At 42.5% G+C, this 19106-nt stretch overlaps 1 protein-coding gene across 2 annotated transcripts in view; it reads right to left on the bottom strand.

Annotated features, from left to right (window-relative positions):
• LOC121867720 (transportin-1-like) overlaps positions 1–19106 on the bottom strand; it is a 49889-nt gene that overhangs the window by 22252 nt on the left and 8531 nt on the right. For both annotated transcript variants that reach the window (XR_006089225.1, XM_042367763.1), the window contains exons 2-7: positions 14328–14403; positions 12252–12346; positions 10642–10803; positions 8642–8772; positions 7719–7800; positions 49–192 (exon numbers count right to left, since the gene is read on the bottom strand). Coding sequence is in view for 1 of the 2 variants with exons in the window: in XM_042367763.1 (XP_042223697.1) it covers positions 49–192; positions 7719–7800; positions 8642–8772; positions 10642–10803; positions 12252–12346; positions 14328–14403 (690 nt within the window). In the remaining variant the exon portion in view is untranslated. The remainder of the gene's footprint in view (positions 1–48; positions 193–7718; positions 7801–8641; positions 8773–10641; positions 10804–12251; positions 12347–14327; positions 14404–19106) is intronic.

Here is a 19106-nt window from a genome sequence, read left to right as displayed (position 1 = left end):
TAGTACCCCTCACCATCACCACCACTACCCCTCACCACCAAGCCTTACCTGTGTTCTAATCATCATATATTCAATAATGTTGTGCATATGAGGAATGAGGGAGGAGATGTGAGCGTCCAGCAACATGACCAGCGCCCGGCACACGTTCTTCCGCACGTCGGGGTCATCGTCCATCGCCAGGTGGAACAGATTCTGCAAACAAAACAGAGGAGGTTAGTGATTTGTCTTACCTAACCTAGCATAACCAAACCTAACCAAAAACTAACCAAATCAAACCAAACCTAACCAAAAACTAACCAAATCAAACCTAACCTAACCAAAAACTAACCAAATCAAACCTAACCTAACCAAAAACTAACCAAATACAGTAGCTTCTCCATTTAAGGCCCACCAATCTAACGGGTACAGTACGCTATATGAAATCTCAATGTACTCAATATAACCACCAGTGTAATGTACTCAAAACACTAGAGTACAGTAAAACAAACCCATGCATTAACACTTCCCTTCACACAATACTGATAGGAAAGATTTGAAGACAATTTCAATAATACTCAAAGGACAATTATAATTAAACCCACGACCATTATAAGAATCAATCAAACTATACTCAATAAAACACAATTAAAACACTAATCATTAAGGCATCATAGTAAATTCTTCACAAATAAGGAAAAATTTAACCGGCACAAGCTTCAATCTCAATTCACAAACTTAAAACAATTTGTGTCGTCTCAATTATTCAATCAAAATAAACATTACAAAAATATTCTATACGTTTCATAATACTTACCTCCACTTGTTTCATAATTTCAGCCATGGGTTAAGAGAATAAGGTTACAACACACAGGTCTTAAGTCAGCCACACCTTATCCCATGTACTGTGTCCCCTTGACCAGGCTGGGGGGATTTAAAGACCCAAGACCTTGCCGGGTTTAAAGGTCCCTATGTACTCCCACTGTCGAGAGATCATGGAGATATCACAGCTGGTCAATAACACGTCGGTTGGTTATTTACACGAGTAATTGTTCCCTAAAAGTTTTCTGCTGTTCTGTTGATGATGACTGTGCACTAATACCATATGTTGCTTAATATTGAACAGTCTGACACATATGGTGCTTTCTAAAGTGTAATATAAACACTCCAGGAGCTTATTTCCTGCTATGGGTGGTAACATATGGTGTGATGTAGAAGTTCTGTATCTACAATCCTGGCAGAGTTATTTCCTGGGATTAATATTGTATTCCAAAGATTTCACTATAACACGAAAAAGGAAGTATGGAACACTTTGTACCGAGTGTTGTACCGTGCGTTGTACCGAGTGTTGTTGTGTTACCCCCACTACTACACACTACCACTAGAGCCTACACAGTTATCACCGGTACTGAGGGGCGCACTGGTGATGATCATGTGGGGCCCCCAGCACCAGACATGTCCCAACAAGGTGAGATATCATACCAAACAACTCCCCCCTGCCTATCTCACTTAACATACACAAGCCTCATACAACATACATAATACATATACACACATCCCGAGACATCCCAAACCCCCCCCCTACAAGGACAAGAACAATGGTAGGTGTTAAATGGTTCTCTTAACATGTCCCCAACAAGCATGGCCGGCTAGACTGTACATGTCCAGTTGTGTGTGGATGAGTCACTGGTTTCACAACTCTTATTGGAACTTACACAACTTTCTCCCTCCCACCCCCCCACCCCCCACAACAAGCTTAATGTCAACAGCTGGGCTCAGATAACGGGAGCTTATCACGGCTGAACACGTCACAACAAGACACAGGTAAGGTTAGGTGGTACAAGTTTTAAAGGGAATGATTAGAGGAACATTGAAACATACAGGTAAGGTTAAGTTACAAGTTTGAAAAGGGAATATTTATTGATAAGTATTAAACCTGAATGAAAAAAATTAAAAAATTAAAATAATAAATTAAAGCGAAAGATCGAAAGAAAAGGTTAAGGCCAAAAAACAGCTCGATAAGGAACCGTCGAGAAATATATAACTGAAAAATATCGCCCTGGAAATTGAGACCCATTTAGTATGGTTAGGTAGTTAACAGTCCCCCTAGGTGAATTAATTGAGGTGGTTTGGTGGTTCAATTTGTAAACTATGAGTGTGTGTGTGTGTGTGTGTAGTACATAATGTGTAGTGTGTGTGTCTAGGAAGTCTAATCTATGTATGTGTGTCTGTATGTATGTATGTACGTATCATTCTCCCCTACCCACCCCTGCCCCCTTATTGATATTCACGTCCGTCCCTTTAACCAGCTCCTAGATGTAAACAAACTGAAGAAACCCGATAAGAGTGGACAAACATCACGTGAAGATTACCTCCTCTTCCCGATTATTTCACCTGAAGATTAACCACCCCATTTAACCTAACCTCCCCCCTCCACACAGGTAAAGATTTGTGTGTTTGAATTAGGTGAGATAAGCTTGAAGGGGATGAACTAAGCTTGAGGAGGATACATCTCTGTCCCAACTTAAGCTTTGACTGACTGACTGACTGACACACACACACACACACCACTCAAGGGGCCACTGAACTACCGTACACACACACACACACATACATACACACATGGAGACAGCTGCATCTATTGCCACAGTAGCTGCCGTAAGTGCCATCAAACACGTTACAGCAGGAAGGCATCATGCAAGGGGAGGGCCAAAGACCTCGTTTATTTTCTGGCTGTAGGTTCCATTGGGCCCTTCAACCTCCCACTCCTACTAGACCCCCAAACCTATTACGACTGTGACTAGGCCCCCTTCACCCCTCTGTCCAACTAGACCCCAAACCCTCACCCCCTCTGTCTTACTAGACCCCAAACCTATCATGTCTGGGGCCCTTATTATGAGCGACTGGACACCCCATCATGCCTAGATTTGGTTACACGGGATCTTGGTACAGTAAATTTTTGGTTACACAAGTTGAGTTAATTTTTATATTTATTATTTCAGTTCCTCTGGTACAATTTTTTAAGGTGTAGAAAGAAAGTAGGTGTTGCAGAAAGTATGTGTTACAGAAAGTAGGTGTTACAGAAAGTAGGTGTTGCAGAACGTAGGTGTTGCAGAACGTAGGTGTTGCAGAAAGTAGGTGTTGCAGAAAGTAGGTGTTGCAGAAAGTAGGTGTTGCAGAAAGTAGGTGTTGCAGAAAGTAGGTGTTGCAGAAAGTAGGTGTTGCAGAAAGTAGGAGAACAGAAAGGTGTTGCAGAAAGTATGCAGAAAGTATGGTGCAGAAAGTAGCAGAACAGAAAGTAGGTGTTGCAGAAAGTAGGTGTTGCAGAAAGTAGGTGTTGCAGAAAGTAGGTGTTGCAGAAAGTAGGTGTTGCAGAAAGTAGGTGTTGCAGAAAGTAGGTGTTGCAGAACGTAGGTGTTGCAGAACGTAGGTGTTGCAGAACGTAGGTGTTGCAGAACGTAGGTGTTGCAGAAAGTAGGTGTTGCAGAAAGTAGGTGTTGCAGAAAGTATATAAGCCTTGGGTGAGGTTGGCAGGTAGCAACACACACACACACACACACACACACACACACACACACACACAGGCTGTTTACAACTTTTATCAAACAGAATTGTACACACAGATAAGGGGACAGGTTGGGTGAGGATTAGTCTGAGGGCTCCAGGGACCCCATACAAGAGAAGAAACCAACACTACTTTTGATAAATAAAATAAATAAATACAGAAATGTTAACTAATAAAACAGATCAAGATTGAGATATAATATATGTGTTGTGGTGTATTGTCAGAGAAACAATTGAGACCCTGTGTGTAAATGAGGCACAAAGTCAGATCATCAACCTGGGACTTGGTCACATATGGCAGCAGGGTCTACCATTAAACAAAACCTACCCAACAATGGACAAAATCAAACTTAACCTAACCACACACACACACACACACACACTGTCCCAACAAGGTGCAAAATTTAGAGGGAATGTTTCTCAAGTGGCTCAACGGTGCTGCCCGAGACACTTAAAGCTCTCATAAGTGCCTCAACCAACCCTACCCCCTATAACCACCACAAACTGCTGCTTTATCCGCCAAATCATCATTCACCCTGTGTGTGTGTGTGTGTGTGTGTGTGTGTGTGTGTAAGGAGTGTAAATGCGTGTGTAGGTGTGGTTGTATAAGTGCGTGTGCGTGTGTAAGAATAAGTGTGTCTAAGAATGAGCGTATGTGTGTGTAAGCGTTTCCAAGTATACACATATAAGTAACATCTAAGACAACGTAATAAGTAACATCTAAGACAAAGTAAAAGTAACATCTGTACTAAACACCAATAAAAAAAAACAACTCTTGACCAACTGAGATAAAAAAATAGTAAAAAAAAATAAAAAATAAAAATCTCACTTAACTGCGTCAGTGAGCGGGGCAGCCAAGGTGTCGTTAAGCAAGTTAGTTAACACCATTGACAATATTCTTTCTGATCAGCTTAAATAAATACTTCACGGGGACTGGTAGTAACTTTAAGAAATATATTATATCTTTGTGTGTAAAACTGTGGCCGCCTCCTCCAAGATCTGTGTATTGGGAGGGAGTGAGGAAGGAAGGGAGGAAGGGAGGAGGGGAAGGAAGGAAGGAGGAGAAGAAGAGGGGGGAGGGAAGGAGACGAAAGAGGAGAGAGAGGGAGAGTGAAAAACGAGATAGAGAGAGAAAAAACACGGTGACCCTTCGTTGCAACACCGAGGGAACAGGTTCTCCCAACGCCACCACACGACTCAAAAAATTCCATCATTTTATTTACTACTTTATATCTAGAACCGTCCATTTTTTCCCCATAATTCCTCTATAAATTCATACTTTTATAATCTATATATTGATTTCCTATATTGGGATGAAGTGTAGAAATATTATGAGCTAAGTGATAGAAAGTGGTTGGAAGTTCTCATACGTGAGGCAGGAGTTGGCAGAGAGCCAGCCAACACTTCTACACTGACTAGCTGGTATATACATCACCCCTCCCCCCCTCCCCCAACCTTGTCATAGTTTATATAAATATTTATTAACTTCCCTCACTAATGTATATATATAGTGATGAAATACTTGACATAACTACACTCAAAAATTTTGTATCATCAGGGTAAACTTCCCACCAAAATTATCGTCTTTTAAACAGTATAAAATTCATTGACCTAAAATCTACTTAAAAATCGTAAACTAAAAATAATAAACATTAATCTCTTCTCAAAGTAATAAATTCACTGTCCAGAGCTAAGTAAGTATGTAAGTGTTTGTCAGTTGGAACACACTGTACAGATTCATGGTTAGGAATTTGGATAACGGTAACCACGCAATTAAATGTGAGGGGACGACGTAGTGAGTGAGTGAGTGTGTGTGTGTGTGAGGAGTGTGTGTGTGTGTGTGTGGAGTGTGAGTTAGTGTGCGTGTGGATTTTTTCGCCATGACATCCACAAGCAGCCCCCGTCACACACACCCCGAGCATGACGGGTTTGTTAACGAGTTGTCTTGAACCAGGAATAACACTAATCCTTGGCTCTACAGTATATATTTATTTATCAATCTATTTTTTTTTTACTTTATATCAATAACAAAATTAACAAGTGCGTGTTCGAGTTGAGGAGGAAAGAAGGAACGGAAAATTGAAAGAAAGTCCGGGTTTTTTTTTTCAATTCACCTTAAATAAAATAACTTACTGTCCCTCCCCCCTCCCCCCACACACACCTACTTATCACATTACAGATTTAATGGGTAATTCCTCCATACATAAATATACAAAGATAATTAATTCACCCTTAATAAAACTAACGCGGCACACCCATGAAAATAGTTCTTTTTAATAATTATCACCCAATTATTTATTGAGCCATTTACACAGTTATCTTTTACTTGCTTGTTTCTCATATTGATTTAATGTAAAATTAGCTCTTTCGTCATAAGGCTCCACAAGTGCGTTTCAACATAAGGTGTTTTATAAGCCGTGTTCAGTCTGGCATTAGTTGGTCAATATTTTCACCTGCCACCCAACCTTAACCAACCCAACCCAACCTTAACCAACCCAACCCAACCTTAACCAACCCAGCAGCAGCAACCAGCAGCAACCTTATCAGCAACCTTAACCAGCAACCTTAACCAGCAGCAACCAGCAACCTTAACCAACCTTAACCAGCAACCCAGCATAACCAACCTAACGTAACCAGCAGCCTTAACCAACCTTAACCAGCAACCCAGCCTTAACCAGCAACCAGCAACCAACGTAACCAGCAGCAGCAACCAACCCAACCCAACCTTAACCAACCCAACCTTAACCAACCCAACCCAACCTAACCCAACCTTACAAGACCCAGATACATTGGTCAATTAGCACAGGTGAATTTTCTATCTTACCTTTACTGGAAACTTTCAGAGGCCAACCTTATCTTCCCTCACCATAAGGGGCGCATCTTAAACAAGGCTTTGCGGCACACGTAAGGGCGATGACTAAGCTGGGGTCAATTTAACAGGCTGCCACCCCCAGTTACCAGTTAATCATGACTGTGGGGTCAATTTAACAGGCTGCCACCCCCAGTTACCAGTTAATCATGACAGTGGGGTCAATTTAACAGGCTGCCACTCCCAGTTACCAGTTAATCATGACTGTGGGGTCAATTTAACAGGCTGCCACCCCCAATTACCAGTTAATCATGACTGTGGGGTTAATTTAACAGGCTGCCACCCCCAGTTACCAGTTTCTCATGACTGTGGAGCCAATTTAACAGGCTGCTGCCACCCCAGTTACCAGATTAATCGCATGACTGGTGGGGTCAATTTAACAGAGCTGCCACCCCCAGTTACCCAGTTAATCATGACTGTGGGGGTCAATTTAACAACTGCCACCCCCGATTTTCAGTTAATCATGACTGTGGAGACAATTAACATGCTGCCACCCCCAGTTACCAGTTAATCATGACTGTGGGGTCAATTGCTTTTTCAGAGCTGCCACCCCAGTTACCAATTAATCATGACGCGAGGTCCAATTTAACAGGCTACCACACAGTTACCAGTTAATCATGACTGTGGGGTCAGACAACAGCTGCCACCCCCAATTACCAGTTTATCATGACTGTGGGAGGGTCAATTTAACAGGCTGCCACCCCTGATTTTCCAGTTTCTCATGGCTGTGGAACCAATTTAACAGGCACCACCCAGTTACCATTTAATCATGACTGTGGGGTCAATTTAACGACTGCCACCCCAGTTACCAGTTAATCATGACTGTGGGGGTCAATTTAACAGGCTGCTACCCCCAGTTACCAGGTATCCTTGACTGTGGAACAATTTAACAGGCTGCCACCCCCAGTTACCAGTTTCACATGACTGTGGAGCCAATTTAACAGGCTGCCACCCTAGTTACCAGTTAATCATGACTGTGAGGTCCAATTTAACAGGCTGCCACCCCCAGTTACCAGTTTCTCATGACTGTGGAGACAATTTAACAGGCTGCCACCCCCAGTTACCAGTTAATCATGACTGTGGGGTCAATTTAACAGGCTGCCACCACCAGTTACCAGTTTATCCTGACTGTGGAGTCAATTTAACAGGCTGCCACCCCCAGTTACCAGTTTCTCATGACTGTGGAACCAATTTAACAGGCTGCCACCCCCAGTTACCAGTTTATCCTGACTGTGGAGCCAATTTAACAGGCTGCCACCCCCAGTTACCCGATAAATACCACAATAAAACTAATTAAACTCCAACTTACCTGTAGAAAGGGGTCAATGTTTGCCATGAGAGCTTGAGTTTTGCTAATTATAAACTGATTGACGCAGGCAATGGCATGAGATCTGTGGAAGGAGAGAGAGAATGGTGTTAGGAATGTGTCTAAGTCGGATGGATGGTCAGGTGGATTAAGTCACTACAGGTTAAGTGGGTATTTTATCCACCTACCTAACCTAACCCTATGTAACCAAGGAGGTTTACTGTAGAAATAAGTGGATTTATATTCTCTGGCTCTCTCTCCCTTGCTTTATCATCTCTTTCTGTCTCTCTCTACCCTTCCCTTCTCTTTCTCTGCCTCTCTCATATAAGCAAGAGACATCTAGACAAACAGACTAACACAATTTATATACACACATTAGCAACCTGTTCTTCCTTCCACTATTTTTTAGCATAATAATCAACAAGACCCCCAAGGCTACAGTTTACTTGGAACCTAACCTGATGTGACCTCTCCTGACCTGACCAAACTTGGGACCTGACCTGACCTAACTTGGGACCTCTCCAGACCGAACTTGGAATCTAACCTAACTTGGGACTTGACCTGACCTAACTTGGGATCCTGACCTAACCTAATAGGAATGAGGCAATTGACAGATCGATCTTGACTCAACCTGTTATCTCAAATGATCTGATAACACACACACACAGGATATCCATAACTGATATCAAATTTAAAAAAACTTATCACTCCAATGATAAAAGTATTTTTTTCCAAGACTTTCAAATCTTTAATAAAAACTTTCAATGTTTACTTTTAATTAGGAAAAATAAAGAAAGTTGTATTTGTTTTGTTGTTGTGTGAAAGACCCTTAATTTTACACTGACATAAAAGTTCTCATTAAAAAGTTCCAATAACCCAAATTTTACACCAACACCAAAGTTCTCATAAAAAGTTCCAATATTTACCTAATTTTCGATGACGTGTGTTTGAAGAACTGAAGAAACTTAGGAATTAGCGAGTCTAGCGGCCGATCGGGGGACTTCTCTAGGAATTCAGCGCTGTCCTCACATATCTTCTGTAGCGCCCCGAACGCTCCCTGTGGTGAGAGAGAAACACGACACAAATGATTAGAAAAGAACAAGTATAAAGGTTATTATCATTGTTATCTTGTTACTGCCACTTAGAGCACTTTCCTGTAGGGTACTCTTGGAAAAAAAAAACACACACAGACACACACACACACACACGTAAATTCCCCTTCCACAAGACAAAATTTTAACCCACAAGATTCCTCGGTAGGGACGTGCATTGAAGCCTGTATCAGTGATGTCAGTTCAGCTCGTGCGGCCGATTGTGTTGGGGGGCCGTTAGGTAATGCCGTCAGCTGTAGATTAACCACCACCCCTCACATTAACTTATTTCATATATGATATTTAAACACCCTAAGCCTGCCTGGGGGTTGGGTTAGGTTAGGTTTGATTAGGATAGTGTTAGATTAGTGTTGGGTTAGGTTAAGTTCGGTTAAGTTAGTGTTAGGTTAAGTTAGGTGAGATACACATGTGACCCCCACCAACTCTCCCAGCCAGCCCAGCCAAACCCAGTCTACATGCCCTAAAGCCAGCCAGACACCACCACACCCACACCGCCTAAGAGCCAGTCAGCCTAGTCTACATGCCCTAAGAGCCAGCCAGGCACCACCCACAATGCCTAAGAGCCAGTCAGCCTAGTCTACATGCCCTCAGACCCAGCCAGCCAGCCAGACACCACCCCACCCACACCGCCTGAGAGCCAGCCAGCTGACACACCACCCACACACACCACTAAGAGGGAGAAACAGTCACCCCCTTGGATATTGATTTTTGACCGGGGACCACCACACAACTGACACATGGACCGCACACCTTTAAACCTCTTTAGTCTCTCCCTCCCCCCCACCCACGATGCAACACTTCACACCTACACCCACGAGAGCCGTCAAAACACTAGTATCGGGGATATGTTGTTACCCCGGATGTGCTTCGACCTCGTTTCATTGGGTGTGTTTTCCCCCGGCGTTAAAAATCCGACCCCGGAAGAGGATGACTACGTAGGAGCAGTCAAGTAAATCACAGTCCTAATGTAACCTAACCTAACCAAAACTTAGCCTAACCCAACCAAACCCTAACCTAACTCAACCTAACCTAAGTTACCTAACCCACACAATCCCTAACCTAACGACATGACAAGACAGCTTCCTACCAAATCAGCTCGGCACTCTTTCCAAGCTTTAACAAAGAGACCCACAGCTTCGACCCGGGCCAGCCAATAGGAAGATAGTAGGGTGTGGCTGTAGGAAGTGTGTGTGTGTGTGTGTGTGTGTGTGTGTGTGTGTGTGTGTGTGTGTGTGTGTGTGTGTGTGTGTGTGTGGCTTGTAGGGTGTGTAGTTGTAGTGTGTGTGTGTGGCTGTAGGGAGAGTGTGTGTGGCTGTAGGGAGTGTGTGTGTGGCTGTAGGGAGTGTGTGTGTGAGTGTGTGTGTGGCTGTAGGGAGTGTGTGTGTGTGTGTGGCTGCATGTAAGAAAGAAGAATTCTAAAGTAAAAAAAATAGGGATTCAAAAGATTTCGCCTGACTGGTGGTGGTGGGAAGGTGGGGTTAATCGATAACTCTTTTTTCATTGGCTAACGGACATTTTCCCACGGCTATTGGGGGGTAATGTTTATCACACATGGCGCCTCGGCCCATTGGCATCACCGCCCGAAGAACACGGTATATACATCTATGGGGTACAGGGATGATGTACTGTATTTGGTGTCCTGGGTTCCACTTGTGAAGAATCTCTCTCTCTCTCTCTCATTTATGCATGCACACACACACTCACTCAAATCACTCACTCACACACACTCACTAACACACAAATCACAAACACAGAGACTTGCTAACACTCAAAACACACACACGACCAACCCAGAGTACCGTAGAGTAGCTTACCTCGCACACGTTGTAGTCCGCAGAGTCCAGCATCTCGCATAGTCTAGGGAGGAGCTCGGGCCACGTGGATAGTTCGCCTTTGGATGCTGTCGTCGTGATGAGGATGCCCACCGTCGCCCGGATGAGAGGAGACGGATCCCCCACGGCCGACAAACATTCCGCCTGATGGTAAACACAAAAACAAGCGTCAATTAATACATCAGCGGCCATTTCCTTCTATGGGGTTAAGTTAGGCAGTCGGAGAAAACAGCGCCAAAACTCCCTCATTCACCACCATTTCTCTCCCCCCCACCACCACCACCCCTAGCTAGCAAGAGTGCGTGGGGGATAAAGCATAGGACAACACAGCTCACAATAGATAATAAATACAGGTCATAACGTAGAGAAATGTTACAGAAAACACGTCCTTCATCTAGACCCCCCAAGGTAAGGTCTTTCAAGGTGTCGAACGATACAGTAATTAATCTCCACGGAACCTCTATTTAACGGGCTAGAGACGTGAAAGTCCATTATATCAAGGTTCAATTAGAAATGAAACCTGGATGTAAGGAACTAGTGATCAAACTCCATTATATCAAGGTTCCATAGACAGAGGCCCATTTCACTATTAACTGGACCGCTAACTTGAAGAATTACATTTAGGCATTTTGTTAAGACTGGGCATTAGGGCATTGGGGCATCACACAGCCGCAAGAGCAAGGTAAAGCAAAATGCAGAGAAAGATGAAGTGGTAAACAAAAGCCGTACACACATTCCAAACAAAAGCCGTACACACACATTCCAAACAAAAGCCGTACACACATCCCAAACAAAAGCCGTACACACATTCCAAACAAAAGCCGTACACACATCCCAAACAAAAGCCGTACACACATCCCAAACAAAAAACGTTACACGACAACTAAAAGCCGTACACACAACCGAAACAAAGCTGTTACACATTTCAAACAAAAACCCGTTACACACAACCAAACAAAACCGTACACACATTTCCAAACAAAAGCCGATACATCCCAAACTAAAACGTTACACATCCCAAACAAAAAGCTGTACACACATTCAAACAAAACCAGCACTGCAACCCAAACAAAACCCGTTACACAATTTCAAACAAAATATACACACACATATCTAAACAAAAATAAATAACACACATCAAACAAAACCGTGCCACACACATCCCAAACAAAAGCCATGTACCACACAACCCAAACAAGCCATTTTACATTCAAAACTAAAAGCGTTACACACATCCCAAACAAAGCCATACACACATCCCCAAACAAAACCGTACACACACACATCCCAAACCAAAGCGTTACCACACACACATTCAAAGCAAAAGCCATACACACACATATCCAAACAAAAGCATTTTACATTCCAAACAAAAACCGTACACACATCCCAAACAAAAGCCATACACACACGCATTCCAAACAAAAGCCGCACACACACAACCCAAACAAAAGCCGTACACACACTCCAAACAAAAGCCGCACACACAACCCAACCAAAAGCCACACAAATCGGGATAAACAAAAGCCGGTAAACACACCCCCCAAAAAACAAAAAGCCGTGAACAAAAAGGTAAAATAACTAATACTAACCTTAATAAATTGTGCCACATCAGGGGGGAACTGGTGAAAATGTGCCTTGACATTATTCTTCAAAATTAGCCCACTGAGAGATCTCGTAGGTTCATCTGGCAAAAAAAACAAAAGAGAATCTATGGTAAGAAATAAGAGAGGGGATGTATAATAAAAAACAAATGAAGATCTATGGTAGGTAAAAAATAAGAAGAGGCAGAATAGGTAACAAAAACAGGAGACGAAAGAAAAAAGAGATGATCTATGATAAGGAAAAAAAAGAGACGTAAAAAAAAAACGTATTGTGCGGGAAATAAACAAGAAATGTATGACGAATTATACAAAAAATAATAATAATTCTTAACCAATGAGGCATAATGACGGTGAGGGTTTGACTAATAATAAATGAAGTATAATAAAACCAAGCATTCTAACCAAGTAAGGTAAAGGAGTTATCGTAATAAATAAATAAAAAAAAACTGGGGACAGCAAATTCAGTGATAATAAAATATAGAACTACATTACATACTCTAGAAAATGACCTCAACTTGACCTATGACCTCAACTTGACCTCGACCCCCAATAATATGTATATAAATACTGTACTATGGAATTATGCAGGTTAGAATAGGTATGAAAATAAATAAACAAACTGCTACTAACCAGAGACGGAGTCAATCTAGGATAACGTATGTTTTTGGAAGAATTAATTGATGCCTACGTACCATACAGTGTTACATACCTGCCTACGGGTCATAATTACCTTGTGTGGAGCGCCTCAACTGCCTACGGGTCATAATTACCTTGTGTGGAGCGCCTCAACTGCCTACGGGTCACATAATTACCTTGTGTGGAGCGCCTCAACTGCCACTTCAGTCATAATTACCTTTGTGCGGGCGCTCAACCGCTCTAATGGGTCATAATTACCTTGTGTGAGCGCCCAACTGCTCCACGGTCATAATTACCTTGTGGAGCTACCAACTTCTGCCTACGGGTCATAATTACTACTTGTGTGGAGCGCCTCAACTGCCTACGGGTCACATTACCTTGTGTGGAGCGCCTCAACTGCCCACGGTCATAATTACCTTGTGTGGAGCGCCTCAACTGCCTCACGCGTCATAATTACCTTGTGTGGAACTGCTTCACGGTCACATATATGCACTACCTTTGTGAGCGCCTCAAATTACTGCCTACGCCTACGTGTCCTAATACCTTGTGTGGGAGCGCCTCAACTGCCTCACGGGTCATAATTACCTTGTGTGGAGCACCTCAACTGCCTACAGGTCATAATTACCTTTGTGGAGCACCCTCAACTGCCTACAGGTCATATACTTTGTGTGGAGCACCTCAACTGCAACTGCCTAACTACCACGGTCATAATTACCTTGTGTGGAGCACCTCAACCGCCCTGCTCACGGGTCATAATTACCTTGTGTGAGCGCAACTGCCTACGGGTCATAATCATTCTTTGTGTGGAGCTACCAACCGCCCACGGGTCATAATTACCTTATGTGGAGCTACCTCAACTACGGGTCACCTTTGTGGGAGCGCCTCAACCGCTTCATACGTGTCACATTACCTTTGTGTGGAGCGCCTCAACTGCCCACGGGTCACATAATTACCTTGTGTGGAGCTACCAACTGCCTACGTGTCATAATTACCTGGTGTGGAGCGCCAACTGCCTACTTCTGTCACATAATCATTTGTGTGAGCGCTACCTTGGTGTGTGGAGCGCCAACTGCCTACGGGTCATAATTACCTTGTGTGAGCCCTCAACTGCCTACCTTGTAGTGGAGCACCTCAACTGCCCACAGGTCATAATTACCTTGTGTGGAGCACCTCAACTGCCTAACTGCCTACAATTCTCAACTGCTTCACGGGTCAATTACTTTGTGCCCACGGGTCATAATTACCTTTGTGTGGAGCACCTCAACTGGGCTCACGGGTCGCTTACCTTGTGTGGAGCGCCTCAACTGCCTCATCGGAAGTCACATAATTACGGGTCACATTTGTGTGGGAGCGCCCACTCAACTGCTTCCACGGTCACATAATTACCTTGTGGAGAGCGCCTCAACTGCCTACGGGTCACATAATTACCTTCGGAAGTTAGTTTTGTGAGGACAAATATAAGATATTTGTTGAAGTCTGTGAATTTGTTGAGTTCTTCTAGTTTCTGAAAAAGAAAAAAAATTTGCATAGTACTAGGCTCAGCTACAAGACTTGCATGGTGCTTGTCAATCTCATATCAAACAGTTACATAACTTACACCTATTAACAAAAATAATCTTACTATAGAAACTGTAAAACTCATCCTCGGTAACACTATGTCTACATGCATGTACGCACAGTATACACACAGACAACACTACACATACATCTACACGGGTTTTGGTTTTAAGTCTCCAATGGGCTTATGATCGTCCTCACAGGCCCTAACCTAACCTACAATAAAACCACTAAGATTGGAGCTCCTTAGCTTATGGCGGCCACCAATCATAATGGGTCTATGGATCAGGTTAACTTAAGGCCTCAAACCTCCTCATACTGCACACGCGACACCAACAACAATATAATCAACTGGTGTCGGCAATAGTCAATAAGGGGGGGATTACTCTGCAAAACAAATAATAAATTATAATAAATGCATTACCTGTATATACACATTGTTAGGTGTAATTAAAGTGTTTACCAGGTGTACAGGAGGAGTGTACCACCAATTACAGACAACAAGTACATACACACACACACACAGCAACAATAATAATAATGTAATAATAACAATTAGTATAACAAAATAATAAAATATAAAAATACATCATCTGAAATAAACAATTAAAATAAATTAAACCCCCCTCCCAAAAAAATATTAATAACAATAATCAAAATCCACAAAAAAAAGCCAAATATTTTCCGCAAGCACGAGTAAATCACCTGTCAGAGGTCGGGGAACAGGGGTAAGGTAATGATGATGGTGTGAGAGACTCCTTCCATCAGAGCTCTCAGTTTACTCCGGCACTTTGGCATGGTGGACGTCACTAAAGTTTCGTGGTAGTCTGATATCACGGTTGTTTCCATCTGTGGTGTAATTAAGTTACCGTTCCGTCGAGAAAGGAACACATCTGACTTGGATCCTACTCTAGCAGTTGATTTAGTCGATTTCTTGAAAAACGTTTATTTCCGGATGAACCGTAAGTTTTAGTGAACAAGATGTAAAACTATGTATCTGAAATAAGAGGTCACTGATTTTCGAAGATTACTGTAAAGAGCGGTACAAAATGTCCTCAAAAGATGATCGATGTCATTATGTGTGACCTTGAAGATGAAATAATTCTCAATCATTCCTTCAGTTCTGTCGTGAATTTCAAGCAATATTCAGACATTTTTATGTACTCTTATTATAAACAGCTATATAAAACTAGTGATTTATCTTCCTCAAAATTAGTATCTTGTATATATAAAAAATCAGGAAACTATTTTTAAAATGATTATTTCCAGTGTAATCCAAAAAATTTTAGCTGCCGTGTATATAGTGGAGTTACCCCTTTAACTATTTTTTACGATGGGGAACAATGATAAATTATGAGTCGGTATTGAAATTCTCATTACATTAAGATAAAACTAAATAAATAATAATTACATCCCAGAAAACTGTGACTCAAAAAGGTGGGGAAATTTGGCACAGTTACGGCTTTTCATAAGAAGTCATACGAAGTGGACCTGTTGTGTTATGGTATATCTTTTCTGCTTTATTCAGTCATATCTACAGAAAAGTAAGAGTACACTAGTACAGTATAATACACAGAAACATAAGTCAAGCGAAATATTGACAGGTGTGTACATATGTCTTAATTTTTTGTTCAGATGGCATCAATGAGGAAAAGGTCATACCAGGCAGAGATCCTCAATTATGGCTTCACAGGAATAGAGAACAAAGGACAAATGAAGCCACAATGTGTCGTGCTGACTACAGGGTCTTTCAAAAATAATCACCTGAAGAAACACTTGGACAATTTGCACTCACATCTGTCTTCCAAACCACAGGAATACTTTGAGAATTTGGAAAGAGCTGTCAAAAGGCAGAGATTGGATAGCAACAAGAGAGCAACACTTGATCAACGTTCAGCATCAAAAGCTAGCTTTGAAGTGGCCTGGTCGATTGGTCGAAACAAGCAGCCGCATACTATTGGCGAAGAATTAGTCAAACCTGCAGCTGTGAGAATGGCAGAAATCATGTGTGGGCAGAAAGAAGCCATGCAACTGGGTTCAGTGCCTTTGTCTGCAAGAGTTGTGAGAGAGAGAAATTCCATCTTAGCAGAAAATGTGAGAGAACAAGTGATTTCTTCAATAAACGAAACCAAAGATTTTGCTATTCAACTTGATGAGACTACAGATGTCAGTAGCAATTCGCAGCTAATGGTATATGCTCGATACAGGGGTGCTGATGCAATTAAAGAAGAAATTTTATGTTCTCCTCTTGTAGAGATCTCGTGGAATTGATGTCTTCAACAAGGTTGATGCACACTTCAAAAAACCAAGGGTTGATTTGAAGTGGGAAGACTGTATTGCTGTGTCTGTTGATGGAGCTCCAGCCATGTTGGGTCATGTCAGTGGCTTTGGCCAAAGAGCAGATTCCAAAAATTGAGTTTCCCACTGTATGATACATTGCCAAGCATTGGTTGTGAAGCAGTTGGAACCAGAACTGGAAGCTGTCATGAATGATGGGATCAAGATTGTCAATGCTGTGAAAGGGCATGAACTAAACACGTGGCTGTTTCCTGATATGTGAGGATGGGGAGGCTGAATATTCAGGCCTCCCTTTTCACACAGATGTTAGGTGGCTTTCATGTGGGAATGTCCTCAACAGTGTGTGGGCTCTCACGACCGAACTTGAAATGTTTCTGGTTGATCAAAAACATGTCCTTGCAGATAAGTTCAGAAACTCCACTTGGCTTGCACTTCTCGCACATTTAGCAGACATTTTTGGGCATGTGAATGAATTGAACGAGGAATTGCAAGGAAAAACATGAATGTGAGTGAGTCAAAACAAAGCTATTAGAGTTTTTGGAAGATTGTGAATATTTCAGTCTTGGTGACATCAAGGAGTCAGTTACAAGGCACCTGACCAAACTCAACAGCGGTTCTCTGATTACTTTCCAGAGCTTGATTCACATACTGTCAGTTGGGTTGTGAATCCCTTTAACTGTGAACTTGTAGATGTGCCTGAAGAGCCTGAAGGATTGGCAGAGGCGCTTCTTGAACTTCGCCCCAACAGTGAAGCACACATGGAATTTCAGAACAAGTCAGATCCCTCGTCTTTTTGGATGTCAAAAGCTGCAAAGGCTTTTAAAATTGCACATTTGGAAGCGACAAAAATGCTGCTGCCTTTTGCAACAACCTACCTTTGTGAACAAGGATTTTCTACCCTTGTGAACTTGAAAACAAAGTACAGTATAGAAATCGGTTGGACCCTGAAGACAGCATCCAAGTTGCTGTGACATCAAAAATCCCTGATTTTGATGCTGTTGTATCAAAAATGAAACAGCATCATTTTTCCAAAACCTTAAGTGGAGATGATTTGAAGGAAATTCTTCAGTTCCCCAATTGTTTTTAATAATTTTGTTTGTGTGTTATTCTTATGCCAGAATGTGTGGCCTTTTTTATATCTCCATGATAAAGGATCCAATAAACATTTATTGAATTTGAATATTTCGTACATATACCATATCCAACAATTTTAGGAGCAAATTGGCTTGTTTTTGTTACTGTACTAGTGTACTTTGAAGTATGGGGGTAATTCCATTTTACTCAAAAAAAAAATTTAAGTAATACCCAAAAAAGTTGCCCGACCCTTGACCTATGTCGACACGGAGTCACTGCGACCACTCATCTCTACCGTACGTCTGGGTAAGAACTCCCGAGAAACGATCCCCTGACGTGCTCTTACGGCCGCCGATAGTTAAATAACGTTCCCATTACTTTGTTTGTTAGGGTGAAAAGTGTGGAGGAGTGAATGTGTGTGTGTGTGTGTGTGTGTGTGTGTGTGAGTGAGTGAGTGTGAGTGAGGAGTGAGTGAGTGAGTGAGTGAGGAGTGAGGAGGAGTGTGTGTGAGTGAGGGAGTGTGTGTGTGTGTGTGTGTGTGTGTGTGTGTGTGTGTGTGTTGTGTGTGTGTTTAGTGTGTGTGTGAGAGTGGTGAGAGTGTGTGTGTCTCTGCAAGGTTAATGGCAGCCAGTTACCTTCTGCTAATGGCATGGTCAAATAACCTCACCAGATGGCACTCCACAACAAAACAAAAACAAGTGAGCATCTTAAACACAAAAAACTCAGCAGTGAAGAAAGAACAATCACCTAACAACAACAACAACAACTGCACAATGCCAATGACTTTCCTTGACACACACCACCTCCCTCCACCCACCCACCCACACTCACCACCTCCTCCTCCACCCACACACCACCACCTCCACCACCACCACCACCACCTCCTCCACCACCACTCACCTCCCTCCACCCACACCACCACCACCTCCCTCCACCCACACCTCCTATACTCCACCCACATCACCACCCTCCACCCACAAACAGCATCTGACACAACATATCCCATATAAGCATCAAAAAATCAAAACCATCTCAGAGCCGATGTTTCAAATAAGGTCGAGATTCAACATTCACAAACATCATTCTATTCCCACAAATGCCTCTGGTGTGTGTGTGTGTGTGTGTGTGTGTGTGTGTGTGTGTGTGTGACCTGTATATCCACTAATGCAGTCCTATATTTACTCTTCAGGTCAGGTCAGGTCAGGTCAAACTTGTGACTGGTTCAACAGGACAGGGCCTCTTGGTATCAAATCTTCCTCCTTCCACCATACCCCATTC

The sequence above is a fragment of the Homarus americanus genome, unplaced genomic scaffold (genome assembly GCF_018991925.1).
Source record: "Homarus americanus isolate GMGI-L3 unplaced genomic scaffold, GMGI_Hamer_2.0 scaffold46583, whole genome shotgun sequence".
NCBI lineage: Eukaryota > Metazoa > Arthropoda > Malacostraca > Decapoda > Nephropidae > Homarus > Homarus americanus.
The sequence above is the reverse complement of the archived record's forward strand: the minus strand, read 5'-3'. Positions and strand labels throughout refer to the sequence as shown.